The sequence below is a fragment of the Rousettus aegyptiacus genome, unplaced genomic scaffold (assembly GCF_014176215.1).
Source record: "Rousettus aegyptiacus isolate mRouAeg1 unplaced genomic scaffold, mRouAeg1.p scaffold_m13_p_7, whole genome shotgun sequence".
Classification (NCBI taxonomy): domain Eukaryota; kingdom Metazoa; phylum Chordata; class Mammalia; order Chiroptera; family Pteropodidae; genus Rousettus; species Rousettus aegyptiacus.
This window is the reverse complement of record NW_023416310.1, coordinates 25726595-25748442: the sequence shown is the minus strand read 5'-3', so window position 1 is coordinate 25748442 and position 21848 is coordinate 25726595. Positions and strand designations below refer to the sequence as shown.

The window sequence follows — 21848 nt, the reverse complement described above, 5'->3', positions numbered from 1 at the left end:
GGTATGTAGTCTAGTTAACAGTAATGTGCCTCTGTGAGTTTTTTGGTTTTGACATAGAACTGCAGTTATATAAGATGTCACAATTGGGGAAAGGTGAGTAAAAAGGTGAGTAAAAAGTACAACTCCACTATTTTTACAATGTTCAAAGATAAACTTTTTTAAGAGTAATGAATTCTTACTGCAGAAGTTTCTAAATTATAGAAATATGCAACATTGACTATGAAAATCCCACCTCTAATTAATTAATTAAAAAATAAAAAGCAATTAAAAATAAAAATGAAATTTAAAAAATTGTGCAAATTTGGCCAGTGGGAGCCTATACAAAAAAATAAATAAAATACAATGAAAATTTAAAATCCCACCCCAACTGTTAGTAATTTGGCATCAATAAAAATGGGGTCATACATTTTTTGCGACTTGTTTTTTCATTTATCAGTATGTCTTGGAGATTTTTTCATGTTGGTCTATATAAATCTGCAACTTTCTTTTTAATGGCTGTGTAGCTTGGCTATATATGATGGATGCGTGTAGGGAATATCCAATAATTTTTTCCAATCAGGTCTGTATTTGTTGTTTCTAATTTCCTGTTATAGTCAGTGCTGCTGAAGATCATCCTTGGGCATCTGTATCTTTACCTATACCTGTAAGTGATTCTGTGAGATAAATTCCTAGAAGTAGGTATTGCCAGACTGAAGAAAGTATACAGTTTCCATTTCAATAGCAACTGCCAGACTTCCAAGTTGCTGCTTTGTCCAACTCCAGGAAAGACCATTGTATAGAATAAATTGCATGTACAATAAGATGGCCCTGCTAGTTACTCCCCCAAAGGTGACAATTTATGCCCCCACCACCAGTGAATAAGAGTATCTGTTTCCTTACATAGTTATTAGTTGGGTCTTATCCTTTAAAAAAAAAATATTCTGTGCAAATCAATGTTTCTTAAAAATATTATTGTTTTAATTGCCTTTCCTTAAACATTAATGAAATTAAACATTTCTCATGTGTTGATTGGCTATTTGTGTTTTATCTGTGAATTGCTTGTTTATATTCTTTGCTAAATATTTGCAGTTCCCAAAGCGTTTGCCAAAGTGTTGTGGAATATTTTAAATTTGGGGGAGAAGCACAATGACACTTGCCATCTGTGAGATATTATGGGAACGACTAGCTTGAAGTAATTTATAGTTGTCAACATAAGCTTGCACTATATTCCTTTGGAGCATGCTGTATATCTTTGCAAAGTTGACTATTTGATAGTTGCTGTGACAAAAAGCAAGTACCATGAGAAAATCAGTGTGGAACAGGAATGCGGGTGGTGGCGTCCAATGATTCCAAGGCTGGGGAAGTTACGAACTTTCCAACCGGCATGCACATACCCAGAGTACATACTTGTGGTTGTAAAAGAATGAAATCAAAATATTTTTTTCTTTCAACTTATGTGTATTATTTTCTCAAACAGTCCCTAAGTTGTTAGGGCATATAAATACATACCAGGTTATTTGGACATAACTACTTAATAAATGGAACTATTACATATTTCTTTTGGCCTAGAGGTACCATGAAAAGATTATTGAGGTGTTAAGGGTGCTATGAATGGATTGAGTTTATAACTCCCTGCCATGTTTTATTCAATTACTTTCATTTTGTTATTAATTTGAGAGAGCTTTGTTCCATAGGGGAATTAGCAAACATTTTACCTCTTTCTATCTTTACTTTTGAATATTCCTAGTATTTCTTACTATATAAAAGTTTTCGGTTTTGGTATTTACAAAATATTCATGGATATAGAAAGTACAGCATAAGAAAAATAGCCAATAATATTGTAATAACCGTGTATGATGTCAGAGAGATACTAGATTTATTGGTATGATCACTTTGTGAATTATGTAGATGTCTAATCACTATGTTGTATACCTGAAACTATAACTTGAAAAATAAAAAAGTATTAATTAAAAAAATTTTAAAACTATCCTCTAAATGAAAGAAAAGTTTTCAGTTTTTACATTGACATACTTATACATCTTTTTTTTTTTTTTACATTCACGGTTTTGTGTTCATTCTTAGAAAACCCTTTTTTACCTGAAGATTATAAAACATTTTCCTACTTTCTTCTAACATTTTTATAGTTTGTTTGTTTCTTTGTTTCTTCCTCTTTTTTTACATTTGATTATATAATGTTGTAAGTCCCATGTATCCATCATTTAGCTTCAACAATTATTGATTGATGACTAATTTTGTTTCACTCATACCACTATCAAATTCCCTCCTTCTTTATTGCTTTAAAATTAACTATCTTGTCTGCAAAAATTATCTGCATTATTTTTCATTAGTAAGTTTTGCTACATCAAAGAGTTTCTTATTGATCTCACTATTGTCTTTAAGGAAACTCAATAGGTGAAGATCCAGATATATAAAAAGATAAACTATCAGGTATAATAAAGCTTCTCCTAAAGAATTTAAACTGGGACTTATTTTACAAATAACTAATGTGTAATTAAAAATTTCATGTGTAGCTTTGTAGAAATGTACTGTGTTCTAAAGTTAGAAACTCTTTAGTTACAACAGATATTATATTATTGATTAAATTGTTAATTCTTTACACGTGAGCTTTGTTTGTATGTTGAGTTAAGATTTATTACCTTTGACATCACTTTCTAAACCTCTCTCTTACTCAACAGCTCAGGGTTCTTGACTCTTCTTCTGGGTGATGGGGCTCCTAATTGCATAGTAACTTTGGAGTACCAGGCCAGAGATGATTCAGAACAAATGTATACTCACTCTCTTTTTAATACTGTATAATTCCCCCAACTCCTTAATGTGGGGAGAGTTTAGAGAGAGGCAGCTTTTAGCACTGCAGGTGCTGCTGTGAATATAGGTTCTGCTTCTGCCACTCTGGCAAGGGGGTATGGTAGAAGTACAAATCCATAAATGCTCCCTTTATTGAGCCCCCCTGTCTAATAGACAAAGCTACCTTTCCTTGGGACCCAGCGGCTATGAACAGGACACAGTCCTTTCCTTCAAAGAGCTATACTCCAGGAAAGGGAAATTGTAGATTGATAACCATGACAACAGGATTTAAATGCTTTTTAAAAATCAAATAAAATAAGCTGCGTAGAAAAAAGTAAATAAGTCAGGGTAGGGGTGGGGGCTGTTGAAGAAAGCTGAGGAAGGTTTTATGGAACAGGTACTATTAAAGCTGGGCCAGGCCTTATTGAATGGAATTTCAATAGGTAGAGTTGAAGAGGATGGGTAGGAATGGAAAGAACATCTAAGACAGAAAAGCATTTCTAAATTGTCAGTAGTGGGAAATCGTCTATTCCATGTGGCCACAGAATAGGTACATTAAGTGGAGGAGGTAGCGGATAAAACTAGAAAGGTAGGTTGAGTCTTCATTGTCTAGCAAATTCTTTAGAAGGTTGCAAGTCATTGTGGGATTTTGAATATGGGAGTAATATGATCAGAGCTTGGCTTTAAGAAAATTTCTCTAAAGCCATATACAAATTAAGTTTTGGAGGAAAAGACCAGTCAGTCAAGTTGTTTTCATCATCTAGGTGTAAAGTCTTTTGGTTCCTGAGCTAGAACAGTGTGGGGGTGTTAACAGAAAAAAGGGAATACATTTGAGACACAGTGTAAATTTTCAGGCTCCTACAGACTTTGTGTTTTTGTACATTTTATTCCTTTTATTATCTAGGGACTATTTCCCGTGATTCTCTTCCCCAAGCCAGAGCCATCTAGGAAGTAATTACATTTTGTAATTGGTGTCCTTTTCCTGGTAGCAACAACACCAAATAGCCAAGTTCCACCTTTTAGGAACTTACCAAGACCTTCCTAAGGGTGTATTCTCATCTAATAAACAGGTTGAAGTTTGGGGAGTAACTAATTGAATGTTTCCTGGCCTGCCCTGTAGCAAGGGGTCAGACTGGTGGGTAACTGTGGGTGACACAGGCCCACTAAGTCCTTTCTTGCAGGATGACCTGGTTGACTAGCTTAAGTATCCCAGGGTTACGCCTGCAGTCCACACTGACCCTCCAAGCCTGGTAACAGCTGGGCTGATAGTAAAAAAGAATATGTTGAGCTCTCTATATAGATGACCTAGGCAGGTACATGTGCCCAGCAAGCACTGTGCTCTGCACTATGGAAGTCAAAGGTAAGAGGGACTCTCCTGAGAAGACTGTCGTCTAGTTGGGGATAAGGTGAATATGTCTGAAGTAGAAAACGATTAAGTCCTAAACTGTGTTTTAATGAATAGAAATACATATAAGTTAGAAAACTCTTCTCTTGTGCTTTCCCATCACACACACACACACACACACACACACACACACACACACAATCTGCCTTTTAAATAATTTTTACTGTATACATTTCCCAGCAGTTACATGATTAGGCATGTTTCTGTGAACTAGAAAGGTTAGATTCTTCCCTCAGCCATCCCCCTACTCACCATCCCCCCTTCAGTCTGACTTAAAGCCATAAAATACTTTTGCCTGCCTGCCTTTAGTTCTGTTTGTATGAATTAAGTCGACAGGATAAATATTCACATTCCCAAAGACAGGCTGAAACAATGTTTGCCTGTTCTGCCCAGTGAGTCGAGAAAAAAAGGGGGCCTGACATCACCCTATACTGTACATTCCCGGCATAGATCATTTATTTAAGTCCCTGAAAAAATACAGATGTTTTACCAGCCGAAATAAAATCCTGTGTAAACACTGAGCTTGGAAAAATGTGGCTCTGACTTAACTGTGGGGATTGGAGCAACTTGGGGAGAAGGCTAGGCAAAATGGCAGATGCAGAAGTTTATACTTGGCTGAATATGATAGGGGCAAGAGTGTCCACCCCGTGTCTGCATGCTGCAAAAGAATAGAATCTGCTTTTAAGAAAATACAGTTGCAAAAGTGGATAGATCTGTGGATCTTTGGAGTTCGGAACAGTTCGCAATTACGATATATTCAACCATTTATATCTGACCTCTGAAATAAACGTATTTTTTCTTATTGGAGTTGTCCTTTTTCATGGCCTGCCTAACCTGATCCTGTTATTGCTGGATCCTGCTGGTTTCTGGAGCTCAGCTGCTGTTGATTTTATAAGGGGGAGAATTGCCTGGAAGCCATGCTTGGTGAAGAGGAAAACCCATCTCAGCATTGCGTTCCCAAACAGCCATCTATCATCTTGATCTTGTCTAACACAAGTCACTATTTTAGTCCGGCAGCATAAACCAGACATATTTTACTAGTGCAGTGTAAGTTTTTTCAGGGATCTGCCTCATGAGTCTTTTTAGGCCTGTGGCATTTATTCAAAGAACATTACATTTGCTCTGTGGAGTTGCTTTTAAGATTCAAAGCTGCCCAAATGGCCATGCTTTACACAGATGGTTGGGGGCTCCCCTGAGTCTCTCCGTGTTTAGAGTGAGGATGGGGGTAGGCAGAGGATAACTACTTCCAGGTTCTCCAGACTCCCGGAGTTTCATTAAGGCTTGCATCTCAGGGCAAGACATTTAGCCCACTCTCGGCCACTTTCAGACTACCCCCTCCTCAGGGCAGGGCATAACCGCTCATCTGTCAGCCTTCCCGAGCCCAGGGTAGTCCTCGGTGATGCCGTTGGTGTGCACTCGGTCGTTACCTATGTGATTTTGGTCTCTTTCTGACTGGACCACGACTGTCTTAAGTCAACAAAGCTTTCTCTTGGGTTTTGTTTTGTTTGTTTTTGTTTTTTGCTGAAGATACCTCTAAATCCACTCCAAGCTTTTCGAAGGGGCCTGCTATAGCTAGAGGTAACCAACTGCCCCAGTTTGTCCCAGCATGATTATTAATAGAGCTCCTTTTCACTCCCCAGAGAATTTCTGGTTTGTACAATGTATTACCCTAACTAGAGCAGTCGTCACTGGATATTCCTAACCAAATTCATTAAGTCCCCCTCTCTCATTCCCAAATGTGATATATATATTCTCTTGTGATCCTGTCTTGAAGGATGGCCCTCAGTCACCAGCTGCCTGAGTTAAGCATCTTTTTCCTGACTCAACTCCATGTCTAAAGCAGTTGCCAAGTCCTGCCTCTTCAGCCTCCAAAATGAAGTCTTTCCCCTTCATTCCACTGCTGCTATCATTTAGATTGGGGTGGGGTGGGGGTATCACAAATCAGAGTTTTATCTATGCCAGGCAAGTAAGTGAACTAAGGGGTATGGATATAAACATGCGACCCTCTTGGTCCATCCTTCGTTTTCGAACTTTTGATAGAGATTTGGGTTCAATAAATATTTCATTTTCCTTTTGATGCTCCGTAAGTTTAAAAAAATAATAATAAAAGAAGCAGCACGAGAGCAGTGAGAAATGACATTGCTATCCCACCTTAGTGGCCGTGAGTTCTAGGCGGTAGTGGGGACGGCGGTGAACCCGAGCGAGCGTTTCTGATCTCAGGGGCCAGCTGCTGCTGCTCAGCCCCAGCCACGTGACTGTGCTCTGCAGCACCGTGGGCCCCGGATGGCCAGATCTTCTGATTTTTCAAAAGAAGTTGGAAATTGGGAACATTTTGATGTGAAATCTCCCGGTTTGTAATTGACAGTTTAAAAATATTGTGCAGGCCAAATAAAACATCTGCAGCCTCTTTTGGCCCAGAGGCTCTTGGTTTTCAGCCTCTGGTTTTGACTCCCACGCCTCTCGCCTAGACCAGTGCAGTAGTCTTGGTCATCCTGCCCCTTCTGATCCAGACTCGACACTGCCCTGGCCTTTTCTTTCCAAGTTGCAGAGCTGATCACACAGGGTTCTCTCTCTAAAGAGGTGTTTGCTGTCAACAGAACAGAACACACATTCCTCGATGTTGCATTTAAGATCCTTCTCCATCTGACCCAACTACCTCTGCAGCCACATCTCCTACCCCTACACACACCCTGGCTCTGTCCTCATCATATACAACTGCTTACTGTCCCCTGAGCAATCTCAATAGTTTCTTTTAATTAATAGCTCTTTTTAGAACAATTTTAGGTTTACAGAAAAACTGAGCAGGTGGTACGGGTAGAACAAAGAATCCCCATATATTCCCTTCCTCACAGCTCCCTCTCCCTAGTTTTCGCCTATTATTAATACCTTGCATTAGAGTGGTATGTTTGTTACAATTAGTGAACCAATACTGACAAATTATTATTAACTAAAATCTATAGTTTGCATCAAGGCTTACTCTTTGTTGAGAATACCAATATTTTAATACCCTATGAATTTTTTTTTAGAATTTAGTTTTCTCTGTTTATATATTGTACTCCTAATTTTGGCAAGATTCTTTTCAAAGCCAAATGTGAATATCACTTTTTCTGCAAAGCCTTCTCTGTTTATTTCTGAAATGGGGGCTGGAAGGGAGAGAGCAGACAAAAAGGACGAGAACTAACATTTTTTTTCAGATGCCTAGTATGTGCCAAGGACTATATATTCTTTTAAATCTCTCTATAATCCTCTAAGATACATGTTAGTACACACTGTTTACTGTGGGGAAACAGAAGTTAAGTAAGTTGCCCAAATCCCCACTGAGAGTAACTGAGTTTACACCCATGTCCACCTGGCTGCGGAGTTTGCGTTCCTCCCATTCTCTCTTAGGGCTGCATTCTCACCACTGATCTAGCCCTCCTGCTTTCCCCCACTAGATTAGAAATCCGCTGGAGTGAGGAGTGCAGTGTTACTCAGCTCTGTGTCTCCACTCCCAAGAAGAGCTGGCACGTACAGCAGCTCCCCCAAACCCATGGACATGTGTCCTAAAGGCAGAGTTAATGTAGGAGGCACCAAATATCAACATCGATTCAGTGAATGGATGTTGAATTCCTGCTATGCACTGGGCTTGGTAGAGGACAAGGTCAGGCCTCAGAGGAAGGTGATGGTGATGCCACCTTGTGGGTTACGAATTCCAACCAAAGACAGGCAAACTCTTGATTTTGTTTATCCATGACGAGAATATAAGCTACGGGAAAGCAGGGACTTTGTTTGTTCTCTGCTACAGCTCCTACGACAGTACCTGGTTGTGACAGTTGTTTAATAAATATTTGTGGACTGAATGTCTGAATCCTACTGCAAATTTGGGACACCAGAAATGACACTAAACTTCACACAGTTCTCATGTGCGTTTAGTTAGTCATCGTCCTCAGTTCTGGCAGCTTTGGTTTCTCTGTGTTGGTTCAGTGCAGCCCTGTATTATAGGCTGTTTCCAAATTGTCCCACGCCTCGGTCTGACCACTGCCTTAGTTCTCTGTTCCTGGTGAATAACCAGAATCACAATTGTTGTGTGGTTTGTACCCAGGGTGACAGAATTGATGGACCTGTAGGCTGATTTTCATAAACCAGAGCTACCAAGCGTTTCAAAAACAGCCTTGTTTTTGCCAAGTAAGGTGAGCAAATATAGGACTAAGTTTAAACATCCATCAGGAGTTATTTTTGAAGTGATTGCTTCTAAATGAGAGGCATTTGAAAATCTCACAGCTTTCTTTACAAGTAAATTCCGAAGTCATGTATTTTGCTGGTGTTCGCTGATTAATTACAATCCTGTGACACCATGAAAAGCCCCGGTGGTTGGTTTTGTGCAGCTGTGGAGAAAGTAAAGTGAGGCCCAGTAACATTGCCAACTCTTTCAGGCTAGTGGGGATTCAGGCAGAGGGAGGTTTTTCTTTCTTTCTTTCTTTCTTTTTTTTTTTTTTTTTTTTTTTTTTACCCTGGCAGTCACCACATAAGAACAGAAGCTCCTGCCAGACCCATTTCTCCAGACTTCACGACGGGCAATTTGGATCCCTGTGGGGGTGTGGTAAAGTAGTGATATTTGATCTGTTGCTTCTGAAATACAGATCCATTATTAGAGAAAGCATTTTCAGTTTCCGCATCGGGACATGTATGCATTCTTCTGTACAATTACTTCTGTTTAGAAAAAAAAAAAAAATAGTTACATATAGTAAATTAACAAAAATTTCTTTTGATTATCTGAACAAAAGACACTCGGCATATATTTATCATTGATAATTGCAGGTATCTGACCCAAGAACACTTGGCCATGCACACCTGTTTAGGGTCTGATGACTCTGGGTCTCTTTAATTTGGCCTCTTGCTTTTTCTCTTATTCCCATATTTAACTCTCAATTATGCCCTTTATTCACAGGAGAAAAAGAGGGCTGAATCTTGTTGCTTAGAAAGAATCCTCTGCAGCTCTAGAGAAGGATGCAATAGAGAAAGAAAACAAACTGATTATTAAAACAAACTTTCAGAGTTCTCTATGTGTTTGTCTGCACTTGCTTTTCTCTACCCACATCTGCTCCTCAATTTAGATAAGGGTGACTGAAGGATTTCTCAGACATACGTCTTTCTCTTTGTCATTAGCTAAGGTCAGAGGGTCTCATCTACACCCTGTCCACTTTCTTTTCTCTGCTATAGGTTTATACTTCTCACAAAGGCTTTGTTGATGTCATCTCTGAGTGTGAATCCAAGACACACATACATGGACACACACATACACTTGCATATGGTTCTGTGTCATGTTTCTGCTGAAACTGTGCCCTTCTTCTGTAGATACAACAGGATTTGTCTTTCTCTGCTTGATTATAATATGTAATGTCATGTAAATGTAAGAAAATGTCTGCATTGCTGCCTCTATCTCAGAGACAGAGAAGATATGCTTAAAAAACCTAAATAGTTTACAAATATTACTGCCCAGGATATGCAGAGGTAAGCATCATTGTAATCTGCATCTTTAACCAAGCCTGTTCTGATAAACCCAGACATGTAAACCAGTTTAGACTCTCAGACTTTGACTTTAAAAAGTGCATTTTTTTATATGAGACCGCTAACATAAAGAAAGAGGTTTGCATTTCTTTGCTAAAATAAACTTATAGGTTGTTTGTAACTAATAAATAACCTTTTGTACTGAATGTCTATTCACAATCATTCAAAAATCATAAAAGTAGTCACCTTTTTTTGGGGGGAGGAGGTGGGACTGTGCACAGAACCCAGAGCACAGATATGGATTAGGGACATAGGTTTCTTGCCACTTGCTGCATCCTCCAAAACTAACATACTTTTTGCAAAGAGACCAGAGCCACATTCTGTAGGTGTCTATTTTCTTTGAGGGGAATATTTTGAGGAAACCTAAAAGGAGGAACTTGCATTTAGGAAAAATATATTTTCACAGCAGGATATTGCTTTTTCTCTTTTCTGCTTTAGGTTTTTCATTTGTTACAAGCCTTCTCAGACTCCAGATACAGAATGAATGCATACTTTCAGCAGGAGCTGGCTGACGTTGCAGCTTGTACCAAAGCCAAAGTCTGGCTGGCCAAGAGGTATGTGAAAACCCCTCATAAGCAAGGAGTTATCAGGGGTTAGGAATACATTGGAGAATTGCCGTTTCTAGTTGTGGGAGTTTTAAACGTCATTGGCATGAGTTTTCTAAACTTATTGAGGTATTTATCTTTTTAGAATGTTGGGTTGTGGTAAAGAAGGAAAAATATTTTCTGGACAATTTTTCTAAAACTGCCGTGTGGCTCAGGGGCATGTAATATGGCTTTTTATCTGTCTACCAATCAGCTTGTTTTTATTAATACCTGCTATGTGCCCAACCCTGTGTTAGATATTATAACAATGAAAAGCAGTAATTGACTAAATCATGTGATACAAACTTTTACTTGCTGTGGTAGCTCAGAGATTAGAGATTGGTGTAAGACGAGAGTAGATACTGAGGGACAAATAGGGTCTGAATAGCAGGAAGACGTGGAAGTTGCCATTTTAAGTAGGTAGTAGAGTAGCTTGAATAAGCAAGGCAAAGAAGGGTGGATACATTTATTTTTTTCAGCCTTGCCATTCGTTTATTCTAGAATTTAGAACACTTCCTATGTGAAAGCTAGAGTAAAAGAATTTTTTATTTACTACATAAGAAGTCCTCTCTGTAACATTGCATCCAAAATCATGTTACGAGCCTCATACAGTGGTAGGACAGCATTACTGCAGGCCCCCGGAGCAGCTCGGTAAATTCCAGCAGGTAGGTCCAGCAGGGGACCACATGCCTACCACGTTCCGTGCTGTAGTATGTTGCGTTTAAGAATCAGTTATATAAGTTATCTAACATAGAGGCCTTTTTTTTTATTTTTCAAAAAATGTGCTTTTGTTCACTTATCTTGGGCTCCCCACCGTATATAGCATCCAAGGGAGGGGCAGTATGAGGCCCAAAGATCAGTGAAATTCAACAAAGCATTGTTGAACACAGGAGATGTAGGGATGCAAATATAGAAGAATTAGTCCTGGCTTCAAGGAGCTCATGTCTAGGAGATAAGAAAGATGCATAAATAAAGAATTTTCATCTGTTATGGTAAGTGTAATGACAAATGTACGTAGTAAGTGCAGAGGTAGCCCAGAGGGGCAGGGGAGGGCCAACGGTGAACCAGCCTTCAAGAGATGAGTAGAATTTTGCCAAGTAGCCAGGGCAGGGAAGAGCATTCCAGGCTCAGGTAATGTCACAGGCAAAGACATGGCCTTATGAACTGTCATGGTGAGTGTGGAGAACTATACTGGGACCTAAAGTATAAGATACATGTGGCAGAAAATGAGGCTGAGGGAATACTTGGAGGATACACAGTGAAAACTCCTGAAGGTAACTTTTAAGAGAAAGGAAGCCAGTGAAGGATTTCTCAGTGTGTGAATATGTAAGTCTCCATTTTGTCTAAGCACCTATAGCTTTGGGCAGGGATATTAATGGAGAAATTCTCTAAAGTCTGAAATGCCAATGAAGTGATGGTTAATCTCTCATTTTTAGTCCAATTTTTGTTTTCTCTCTTTTACGTGAAGAGTAGGAGTTGATTGACCATAAACTGCTTCTGCGACTTGGTATCATTTGCCTTCTATGTGACTTTTAAACAACTTCCCCCAAGGTGCCTTTTCCAGGATAATGGAATTATGATGACATATACACTCTCATCTGCTTACCAATTTGTAGGCCAGGTCCTCCAACTATTATTTCTAGGGATCCGGTATTCAAGTCTCTCCAGAAACCATGCTGTTGAATCTCCTGCTTTCCGCCAGGACTGCCCCAAGACAGAATCAGTCCTAAACCTCCTGTTCTTAAAAGCCCTGTAACAAAGGCATTTCTGCCCCTTCAGCTTGCTACCCGTTCATAAGTCTCATAGGCAATCATCATCCACTGGCTTCACTAGCCATTTCTTCTGTTTGTGTGGGAAAGAGGAGCCAGAGTAACAGGCCAGCCGTCTGAATGGACCTTCAGTGTCGTGCAGTGCCTGAGATGGATGACAAAGCTGCCATAACCCTCCGCTTCAGCTGCGGGAGTCGTCCTGGCCTCTTTTAACCTTTTCTGTGGTTCCTATTGCAGTTTTTTAATCAGGCTTTTCATCATCACCCCCACCCACCATTTCTGATTTTTCTCCATGTCTTTCCAGCCCTGGAAAACAAAGGTATGAATCACTGCAATTCACTGAGTTTCTACCGTCCTTGCTGAGAGTCCAGGAAAGCCACTTTTTATGTTTCCAGGGCAGTCAACACTTTATTATCCAAGTGTGAACTTTACACTTTGTGGGTGGTCTGTAGATGGTTCCTAACACCAGGCTTCCTTCCTCTTGCTCCTCAGCACACTTTTATCATTTTAATCAGGATGTGTTCAGACCCTAAAATAAAGTTCAGGAGGAAAACAGCACTGCCTGAGCACAATGCATTCCGAAGCCACAGATCGGTTTTTCTGTATTATTCACATCCTTGACACAATAACCTTGAGGTTCCTGAATAGGTAAGTGTAGAAGTGGATGTAAGCATTGAAGCTGAGGCCTGTCACACACCTGCCCTGTCCCTGAGGTCTTCTGAGAGTGTTGCTGCAGGAGGTGTTTGTCTGCACTAACAGCTCCAGGCTCACATGAGCTCATTCTGGATCCTAGCGGGCCCTTCACAAAGCCGACCCCTGTCTTCACATTCTCACCTGCCTTTCCCATGAAAGATTTTAAAATGCACAGAATTCCAAATTCCACTGCTGAAGAGGCTCCTTTATGTCCTTAATAATTTACACATGAAAGAGGAATAAATGTTCCTTTGTGCGTACTAAGGACTTTCTGTATCTTTTAAGTATAAGCTATGAAACATTAACGTTATTGCAGAAAATATATATATTGGTTCGAATTTTAGCACCAACACCTTTTTCCTTCTACAGTTTATTTGACCATTAGCCTGAGCTCATTCAGGCCAGTAAGTACAAAAACATTAGTGAGGGTGTCATTTATTTGTCCTTTTATTCCCAAAGAAAGTTTTTTTATTTTTTTTTTTAAGTTCATTGGAGACACTGGATAACCAATCAATTTTTTTTAAATTTGACCCTGAAATTAGGGCACATAAAATAAAGACTTTTGTCATATATTTGTGTTTTGACTTCGCAAGATTAATAGGGATTTATATGAGGTGATTAAGCAATAGTCGTGGAGTTGTTGGGGAATTTTTGGTGATGAATGGCCAGCTGGCAACATGGCCCGGGTAGAGGACTGGGTTTCTACTCTTACAGTCCGCTTTTCATTCCAAGATGTCAAAGCCTTTATAGAAATCAGCTCATTAATCCTGCAAGTCCCTTCCTTCCCCTTTTTCCTCCACCCCTCCTTCCTCAATCCATGGTGCAAAGGTAGTTTACCAACTACTGCAAACTAAGTTGAGCCAGGCCAGAAACTGAGATAGGGGGTCAGCTGCTGGCCTGGAGAGGGTGACTGTGGGTGCCACAAAAGGGGAATCAGCTCAGTCCCTGACTGTGGCCCTGTCTGCCACCCTTGCTATTTGCAGGTCCAGCTCCTTTATCCCAGCCGGATCATGGGCCCTACCTGAATAGGAAGGACTTTTTTAAAGCCCTGTCATAGGACTAAGAGGAAAAAAGATTTATATACTCTGACTGTGAAAATTACTATTATATTGGGTTTAAAATTTTTCAGAAATCAATTTGGTTATGTAGTGTTTCCTTTGGTATAAAAGGAAAAGATAAGCGTGTGTGTGTGTGTGTGTGTGTGTGTGTGTGTGTTCTCCTTTTAGTAAATGTGTTGAACTAAATGTACTATCAGACTAAGTACAATGAATGATGTGATGACCAGGAAGAAAAATGTATCCTACTAAATTTTTTTCACTTTTTTTTCTTGATTGTCTGTGTAGTATATACTTATCATAGAAAATTAGTCAAGTATAAGATTTGGAAGAGAATATAAGTCTTCTCTTACCAACATCCAATGGAAACCTCTATTATCGATTAACAATTTTATGTGTATAGTTACTTCATTTTTTTTCCTATTTTTTTTAATGCAGTTGAGGTTATATGGTATATACGTTATAGGTTACTTTTTTTTGCTTAACAATATCATGAAAACATTTGTTATTATTAAAAATAATATGGTATAGTCAATGGAAAATAGTATGGCATTTCCTCAAAAAATTAAAAATAGGATTATCATAAGAGCTAGCAATTCCACTTCTGGGTATATATCCAAATGAGTTGAAAGCAGAGTCACAAGGTAGAAGTAACCCAGTGTCTGTTGATGGATAAATGGATAAACAAAATGTGGCATATATGGATAATGGAATATTATTCAGCCTTAAAAAGACAGGAAATTCTAACACATGTTACAACATGGATGACCCTTGAGGACATTACGCTAAATGAAATAAGCCAGTCACAAAAGGACAAATTCTGTATAACTCCACTTATTTGAGGTACCTAGAGTCGTCAAGTTCATAGAGGCAGACAGTGGAATAGTGGTGCCAGGGCCTGGGGATGAGGGGGGAAGGGATGAGGAATTAATGTTCGATGGGTATAGAGTTTATTATTACAAGATGGAAAAAGTTCTGAAGATCGTATAAAAGTATGAATGTGATTAGCAGTACTGAGCTGCACAAAACTCTTCATACCTTATTATTTCTCTGGGGTTATCATTGTTTTGACTTTGTTTGTTTGTTTGTTGGTTGCTTTTGCCCACCCCCCCCCCCCGGCTTTATTAAAATATAATAGATAATTAGTTACTTGTATTTACATTGTACAATTCAATGAGCTTTCTCAGTTTTAGTTGGCATTGTCTTGACTTTATATGATAAATAGTTCTTTGCCTTTCTCCCTAATTTCTTCCTAATTATCTCCCACTATGCCTATCTAAAAGTAAAATACTTTTCCTATTTTTGAATTAGAAAAAAACATCATTTGTTAAAGGTAGCATGTTTTCGTTACCTGAATAATCAGTCATTAAGTTTGCCTGTCTATTGCTCCATTGCTGGCCATTCAGTTTGTTTCCCATTTTTTTCATGTCATAAACAACAGTCCAGTGAAAATCTTTACGTGAGATTGTGTGTGTGAGTGTGATTATATGTGATTGTATGTCCAGAAGTAGAATAAATTAATCAAGAGGGTATGAAAAATTTTAAAGGTCTTGATATACACTTGCCACTTTGATTTACAAAAGAAATATGTCAGTTCATCTTTCTACCAACAGTGCATGAGAGACCTCCACCAATATTTTAACCAAGATTTTTAAAATGAGGTTAAGGCAGGTTTTGCTTTTTGGGTGCCTTCTGTGTACCGAGTTCTGTTTAAAAGATTGGTAAATATTATTTTATTAACTAGTCTCAAATCTCCCCTAGTGTAAGAAAGTCTACTTTTCTTCAGTGAAACAATTGGGGAGACAAACTCTGTGTATAAGACACACAGTTAGTCAGCATTTCAGCTTGGCAGGAGTTAACATAAGTCACAAGAATACAGATATTTTTTCAGTTATTACTTCCTACATTTCAGCATGGAATCTGCCATATTTAGCGTTTTATTTTATCAGTTTAATAAACAGTCTCCTCCTGGGCTGTCCATGGGGCTCTACTCAGGCCTAGGTGTATTTTGCACTCTCAGCCAGAAGGGTCACACTGGCAGTTCACCCGGATCAAATTGGCCATAGATGTGTTTTGTTTGACTTGAGTAGGGTTTAAAATAAATACACACACACACACACACACACACACACGCATATGCATATGCATATATATGTATGTATATACACATGTGTATGTATAATTAGTTGCTAGCATTTAAAAATTAGGAAATTTCACAGCGAATCAGGATTCCCACCTTTAAAATAAATCTGGCAACACCAGGCCTAATTCGCACATGGCTACAATGGGCCAGAGCTAAGTATCGGCCATCTTCTCTGAGAGACCATGCTTTCTGTACTTCACCACTGTCCCGTCCAGCCACTTTTCTCATTAGGTTACCTTCTTAGTTCCCAAAGAACAAGGAGTTTGTGACCCTTGGTACTGACATTTATTAAGTACCAGATTGACTGATGATGGCTGCTTATTAGAATCATCTAGAGAAATTTTAAAACCTAGTGATGCCAGGCCCTACCTCCAGAATTTCTGATTTTGGGGCAGGGGGTGGGGAGGGGAGTTAGGGTGTGGCCCAAGCACTGATATTTTTAAAACTCTGCAAGAGATTCTAAAATGCAATCGGATTGAGATCTACTGTTGTTTTCTTGCTAATTTTGATGTCTCCCATTCCCCTGTGGGAGAGGATAAAGAACGAGCATTGGATATGATATCAGTCATGCTAGAAGGCACTCGTATCATTTTTCTGAGGCCAAAGATTCATTCAAGAAAGATGGAGTGACTGTTTCTCTAGCCTGCTACTCAGGATATACAATCATGAAAATTTTAGTTCCCCAGATGTGCCACTTTAAAAGGCCATACCATTGTTTCATATATGGGTGAATTTCCGAGGTTCATTACTGAAAAGCCACCCTAGCAAGATATTTTAAATTATGTCGGTTGCTCTCAAAAGTGCCCTTTAAACCTGATACTCTGGGGTGGTCAACTGTCCAGAAAGTTATGGCACATTTTCATTTTTTGAGGTGAAACTGAAATAAAATAGACTATACATGTGTCACTTCATTCAGCAAATACCTATCGAGCCCCACTGGATGTCAGGCTATCTTAAATACTGCCAGTGTTTCTTGAAAACCACTACTTCAGTGTAGAGAGGGCAACAAAATGGTTTTTTTGTCAAAATCACTGATCTAGAACTTTGGAACTAGAAAGAATCATCAATTTGTTGTAGTCCACTCCCATCCACATACATATGGGGAAGTGCAGCCCAAAGAGCTTGGGAGTTTTGTCCGTTTCACACAGGTGACTAGGGGTAAGATCTTACCTGAGAACAACTGGCATTTGTTGAGGACTTAGCTCCCCACCGCTCATCGGGCTCTTTCTGCTGGACCATATTGCCTCCATGTGTCCAATATTTTATGTCAAGACTTTTGATGGCGGTAACTTAGGCATTCTTTGGAACAGTGCTTCTCAGACCATAATATGCACATGAATCACCTGGGGATCTCCTAAAATGAAGTCTTTCATTCAGTAGGTCTGGGCTGGGGCCTGAGATCCTTCATTCCCGAGAAGCTTTCAGGTGATTCTGATGCTGCTCGTTCTGGGACACAGTACATATTTCGAGGGCCTAGGGTCAGAGTATCAGGTACTGTGATCATCTAGTCCCCTCTTCGAAATACTCCACCTTCGCACCCTCTTTCTCAGGGGCTTCTGACTGGGGCTTGGAGCCACAGGAAGGTCTGAGGCTGCTGAAGGAATCAGCCCAGAATTCTTTTCCCGTCCACCTGGAATGACCTGTGCCGAGGGGCTGCATGGCACCAGCGCTCGCTATGGGGAGTCCACACTCCTCAGTCTGGGCAGCCGTCCCAGTGGCCTCAGTGCCTGGGATAGGACCATGCTTCGCTGGCATGCAGTGAGTATTTATCATTTAGAAAAATAACAGTCTGATGTTTTGGTAAGAAAAACAGGCTCTCAGGAATACAAGAACAGGTCTCAAGGTTATGAGGAAAGCAACCTTGAGAAATAAATTTTTGAATAAAACAGTGTTGATGGGTAGAGGGGTACAAAGAGATGGTGGAGGGAGCTAGTGTCTGTCGAAGATCTACTCTTTGTACTAGACCTAGTAATTTGTCACCCCAAGTTAGTTCTTATTTGTAAAATAAGAACTGCATGATCCATCTACTTTTCTGCACAGCTTCCCCCTCGGGCCTCCAGATACCCCCGTTCACTCCTCCATGTGCTCCTTATCTACTCCTCCATCGTCCTCGTGCACATACTTCCAGTCGCTCCTGCATCTTCTTCCCTGCCCACCCCCTTATCCATAATCTCATCTATTCTCCCCGTTTTCTCTCTTACATATTGCCCGCCACACACACACACACACACACTAAGCTGAATAGTATGCTCCCTGAGGGCCTGTGGATATAAATGTATAAGGAAAATGCACTTATAGAGGCAAAGCTTGGCCTTGCTTTCGTGTGGCAGTCCCAGTTCTGCCTCAGGGGGGGCCTGTGGCCGGCTGCAGAAGCTCTGGTTTAGGATTCCGTTTTGCTTTACAGCTGAAGACAGCATTTATTTTCTAACCACCAGATTTATTCACTCAAGAGACTACACTTCCCAGGCAGAAATAATGGGTTTTAGGTTTGGTTCCATTTTCCCACTGTCCCTTAACCCTTCCCAAATCCCTCATGCCTCTTGCACTGGTCCCCACCCAAAAGAAGAGGTCCTTCTTTCGTAACTGCTGTACTTGAATTAGAGGCCTCGTTCCTTTTCCACAGCTGCAGGTTGCCGTTTCACTCTCATGCTGTTGAAATGAATCCAGTCAAGAAGAATTATTAAAATATTCAGATGATCATGTGGCATTTTAAGGCTATCATTTGTGGTTCCTGCCAAAACTTTAAGGGAAGCAAGTCTGAACAGGGATGGTTAGTTACATAGTGAGTTTCCAGGCATTGCTGGGGATTGGGTTTTGCTTTTGGTTTGCTTCTTCACTCTCTCTTTTTTTTTTTTAATCAAAATAAAAGTTTTCCCAGTACTCCTCTTCACCCCCTTTTTAAAAATGGCTTTTCTTCCAATCCCCAGATTTTATTGGGAAGGGAGATTCTCAGTAGGACCCTTCTTTAATCCTCCTGCTCAGCCCATTAGAAACCTCCTTGAGCTTCATGCATAGTTGAATGATGAGAGAAATGAAGTTGGTGTATTTTAGACCCAAGCTTGTTGACATTTGTTTGCTTCCCTTTCAGACTTCTCAGGAATGTTTAAGGTCATGATATCTCAGGATGAGATCCTGTTTGTATTTTTTAAAAACAGAGAGAGACATTAAGTTAACATATTTTAACCCAAACCAATGGACAAGGTACCAAACATTTTCTTCATTAGATATTCCTTTTAAAAATATGTCAAGTCTTGAAGGAATAAGCTGTTTGAGAAGAAGTGAAGCTTGAGAATATATGAGGTATTTCTTGTTGACAGGCTGAGCTTATGGAAACTAGTTGGGTAAGAGCAGTCAGAAGTTGTCAATATATTAAACTGAGCCTTTGAGCAAGTTGCCCAAGATCAGAGTTTCTTCATCCTGGAGCAAGAAATAAAAATAGCCCCTTTATGCAACTGTATATCAAGAATTCAACCCCCAACTGCTGATGCTTTCTACTTTTGAATATAGAAATCTGCAAACTTAACCTGGAGATGGTAGTTAGTCTGATAAAGGACTCAGAAATATCTGCCTTGCTATACTTGTAGCTGTGGGCTTATTGGGAGTTGCTGTTGGAAGACTTGGGCGATGTTGTCACTGTCCGGGTTGCAAGTACGTGCAGGCTTTCAGTATCATCAACACATTTTCATATTATGTAAAACTCTAATATAGTGGGGTTCTTTTCCTTTAGCATGTGACATCTTTTGGATAAATTAACAACTGGGTTACCTTTGTTCAGCCATTCCCAATGAATTAGAGACAATTCAGATTCACAAACAGTACAAAGCAATGTAGCAAGCATGGTGGAGAACATAAACATGAATGAGATTGCCCCTATTTCAAAAACCAAGTAATAAAATAATTATAGATTTAATTAACTGTAAATAAGAAGGAATTTGGTAAATGCTGGAATGAAGTCTGAGTGTGTTACAGGAGCCAGCTTTTGGGGATGGAATGTCAAGGAAGTCTTATAGGAGGAGGGAGATGTCTTTAAAGTCCTAATGAGATTTAACTGTTAGATAAAGTTAATTTTCTGAGATTGGACAGTGGGTAAGGTTATACTGTATAGAGCCTATGTTGCTAAGTAAACTGTGAAGGTCTCATTGCCCAAGTACAAAGGAAGGAATCTTAGTATAGTACTCAGCTTGCAGGAACCACCTCAGTCATATATAATGGAATCTCTGTTAGCAGAATTTTGTTATGGTCAGATCTAATTGAAAAGAAGGCTTATCTTTTGAAACAACCAGTAGTGATGTTCACATTGAAGTTCTGATTCTGTAGTACATTTAATAAGCATAAGAATTTAGGAAATATGGACTTGGATAGTCAGGGAAGGCTTTCTAGGGGAGCGAGGCATTTGAGTTGGCTTAGTGCATGGATGTGATTCAGAGCTACCCAAAAGGTAGATAAAGAGTATTTCGAGGTGATGGACAACATGTGCAGTGCCATACTATAGAGAATACATATGATATGTTTTGGGCCAGAGAGAGGATAGAGCTCAAAAAGACATGGTATGTTTTGGAGTGCAGTACGAGATTCGATAAGAGACCAGTTGTGGCAGGCCTTAAATGTCAGGCAGAGGAATTTGGATTTGATCCAAGAGTTAAGAGGAAGTGAATAAGCTCAGGCTTACACTGGCAAATAGGCTGCTGTCTCCATGCACAAGAGATACACCGAGGAGGGTATTACGTCTTTCCAGCTCTTCCTGGTGGTTAACAAAAGCTCCCTAATAGCAATCCACCGACTTTTTGTCACCTGGAAGCCCTTGTTGCCTGACAGGGCAGCTAGTAATGGGCATAGAGAAGCTGCTTGGTATATCTCCTCAATATTGCTGAGAGGACCACAGAACCGCAGACTTTATAGGAGGAAAGGGAATTTAGAGATCCTCTAATCCAGTGGAATTTTTTCTTTAAACAGAAGCTTAAGTGGAGGTTCAAGATGTCGAAGATAGGAGAGATAGGAAATATGGTGCAAGCTGGGACGGGGACCTGGAAGCCCACCCGCATGGCCTCTCACCCATTGGGAGCCCCAAAAGAAACTAAGAAGAACACTCTGACTCCCCACTTCAAAACAAGGATCTAATCCAAACCAGTATTTGTGGACGTGGAAATAAATACAAGAAGGAAGGTGATTTCTTCCTACTTGACAAATGTGGCTGGCTCTGGAGATGGCCAACTTAGGAATGTAAATAGCAACTTTGTTTTTTGCCTCCTGACCCACTTTCTGCCTCCACTGAAGTCTGATCATCCATAAAGAAAATACTGAAAAACCCCATGCCCTTGGGCTGCCGTAGGCCCTCTCTCCAGAGCGGCCCACCCTGCACTCTAGACTTTCTTGCCAACATATCTTTATTCTAGATCCCCTTTCCTCAGAAATCCGCTCTTAGCAGACTGACTGCTACTTGATCTGCCCAACAAATCAGGCTAACAAATATGTAAATATGTTCATTCTCCTGGTTCCTACAACTGTTTTTCAGGCCTGATCTTTTGGCAACAGTAGCTTTAATCAAAGTCATTAACTCTGAGGACAGGCTTTCAGGCAACACACGGACCTGGCAGAAGGCCTCACTTGGCCTCCTGCTCTTCCACCCTCATATTGAACTGACTTAGACCTGGTATGTTTGCCCTGTGTGGCCAGGCTTCAGACTGTCTCCAGGAGGGCTCGTGGGCCATGTGACTTGGTCTTACATGAATGGGCCAAGGGAGCAGCTCTGAGAGAGACCCTCCAAAGCCTCACTGTCCTCCCTGCCCTTCAGCTGCCAGTGATATCCAGGCTTCCTTGGACTGGCCTTCAGGCCTCTGGAAATAACATTTTCCCACACACTTCAAGATC

General features: G+C 40.1%; 1 protein-coding gene across 5 annotated transcripts in view; it reads left to right on the top strand.

The window, feature by feature from the left end:
• The window catches only part of THADA (THADA armadillo repeat containing), a 278522-nt gene that overhangs the window by 183092 nt on the left and 73582 nt on the right, over positions 1 to 21848 (top strand). For all 5 annotated transcript variants that reach the window (XM_036224851.1, XM_036224852.1, XM_036224853.1 and 2 more), the window contains one exon: positions 10175 to 10290. In XM_036224851.1, coding sequence (XP_036080744.1) covers positions 10175 to 10290 — 116 coding nt within the window. The remainder of the gene's footprint in view (positions 1 to 10174; positions 10291 to 21848) is intronic.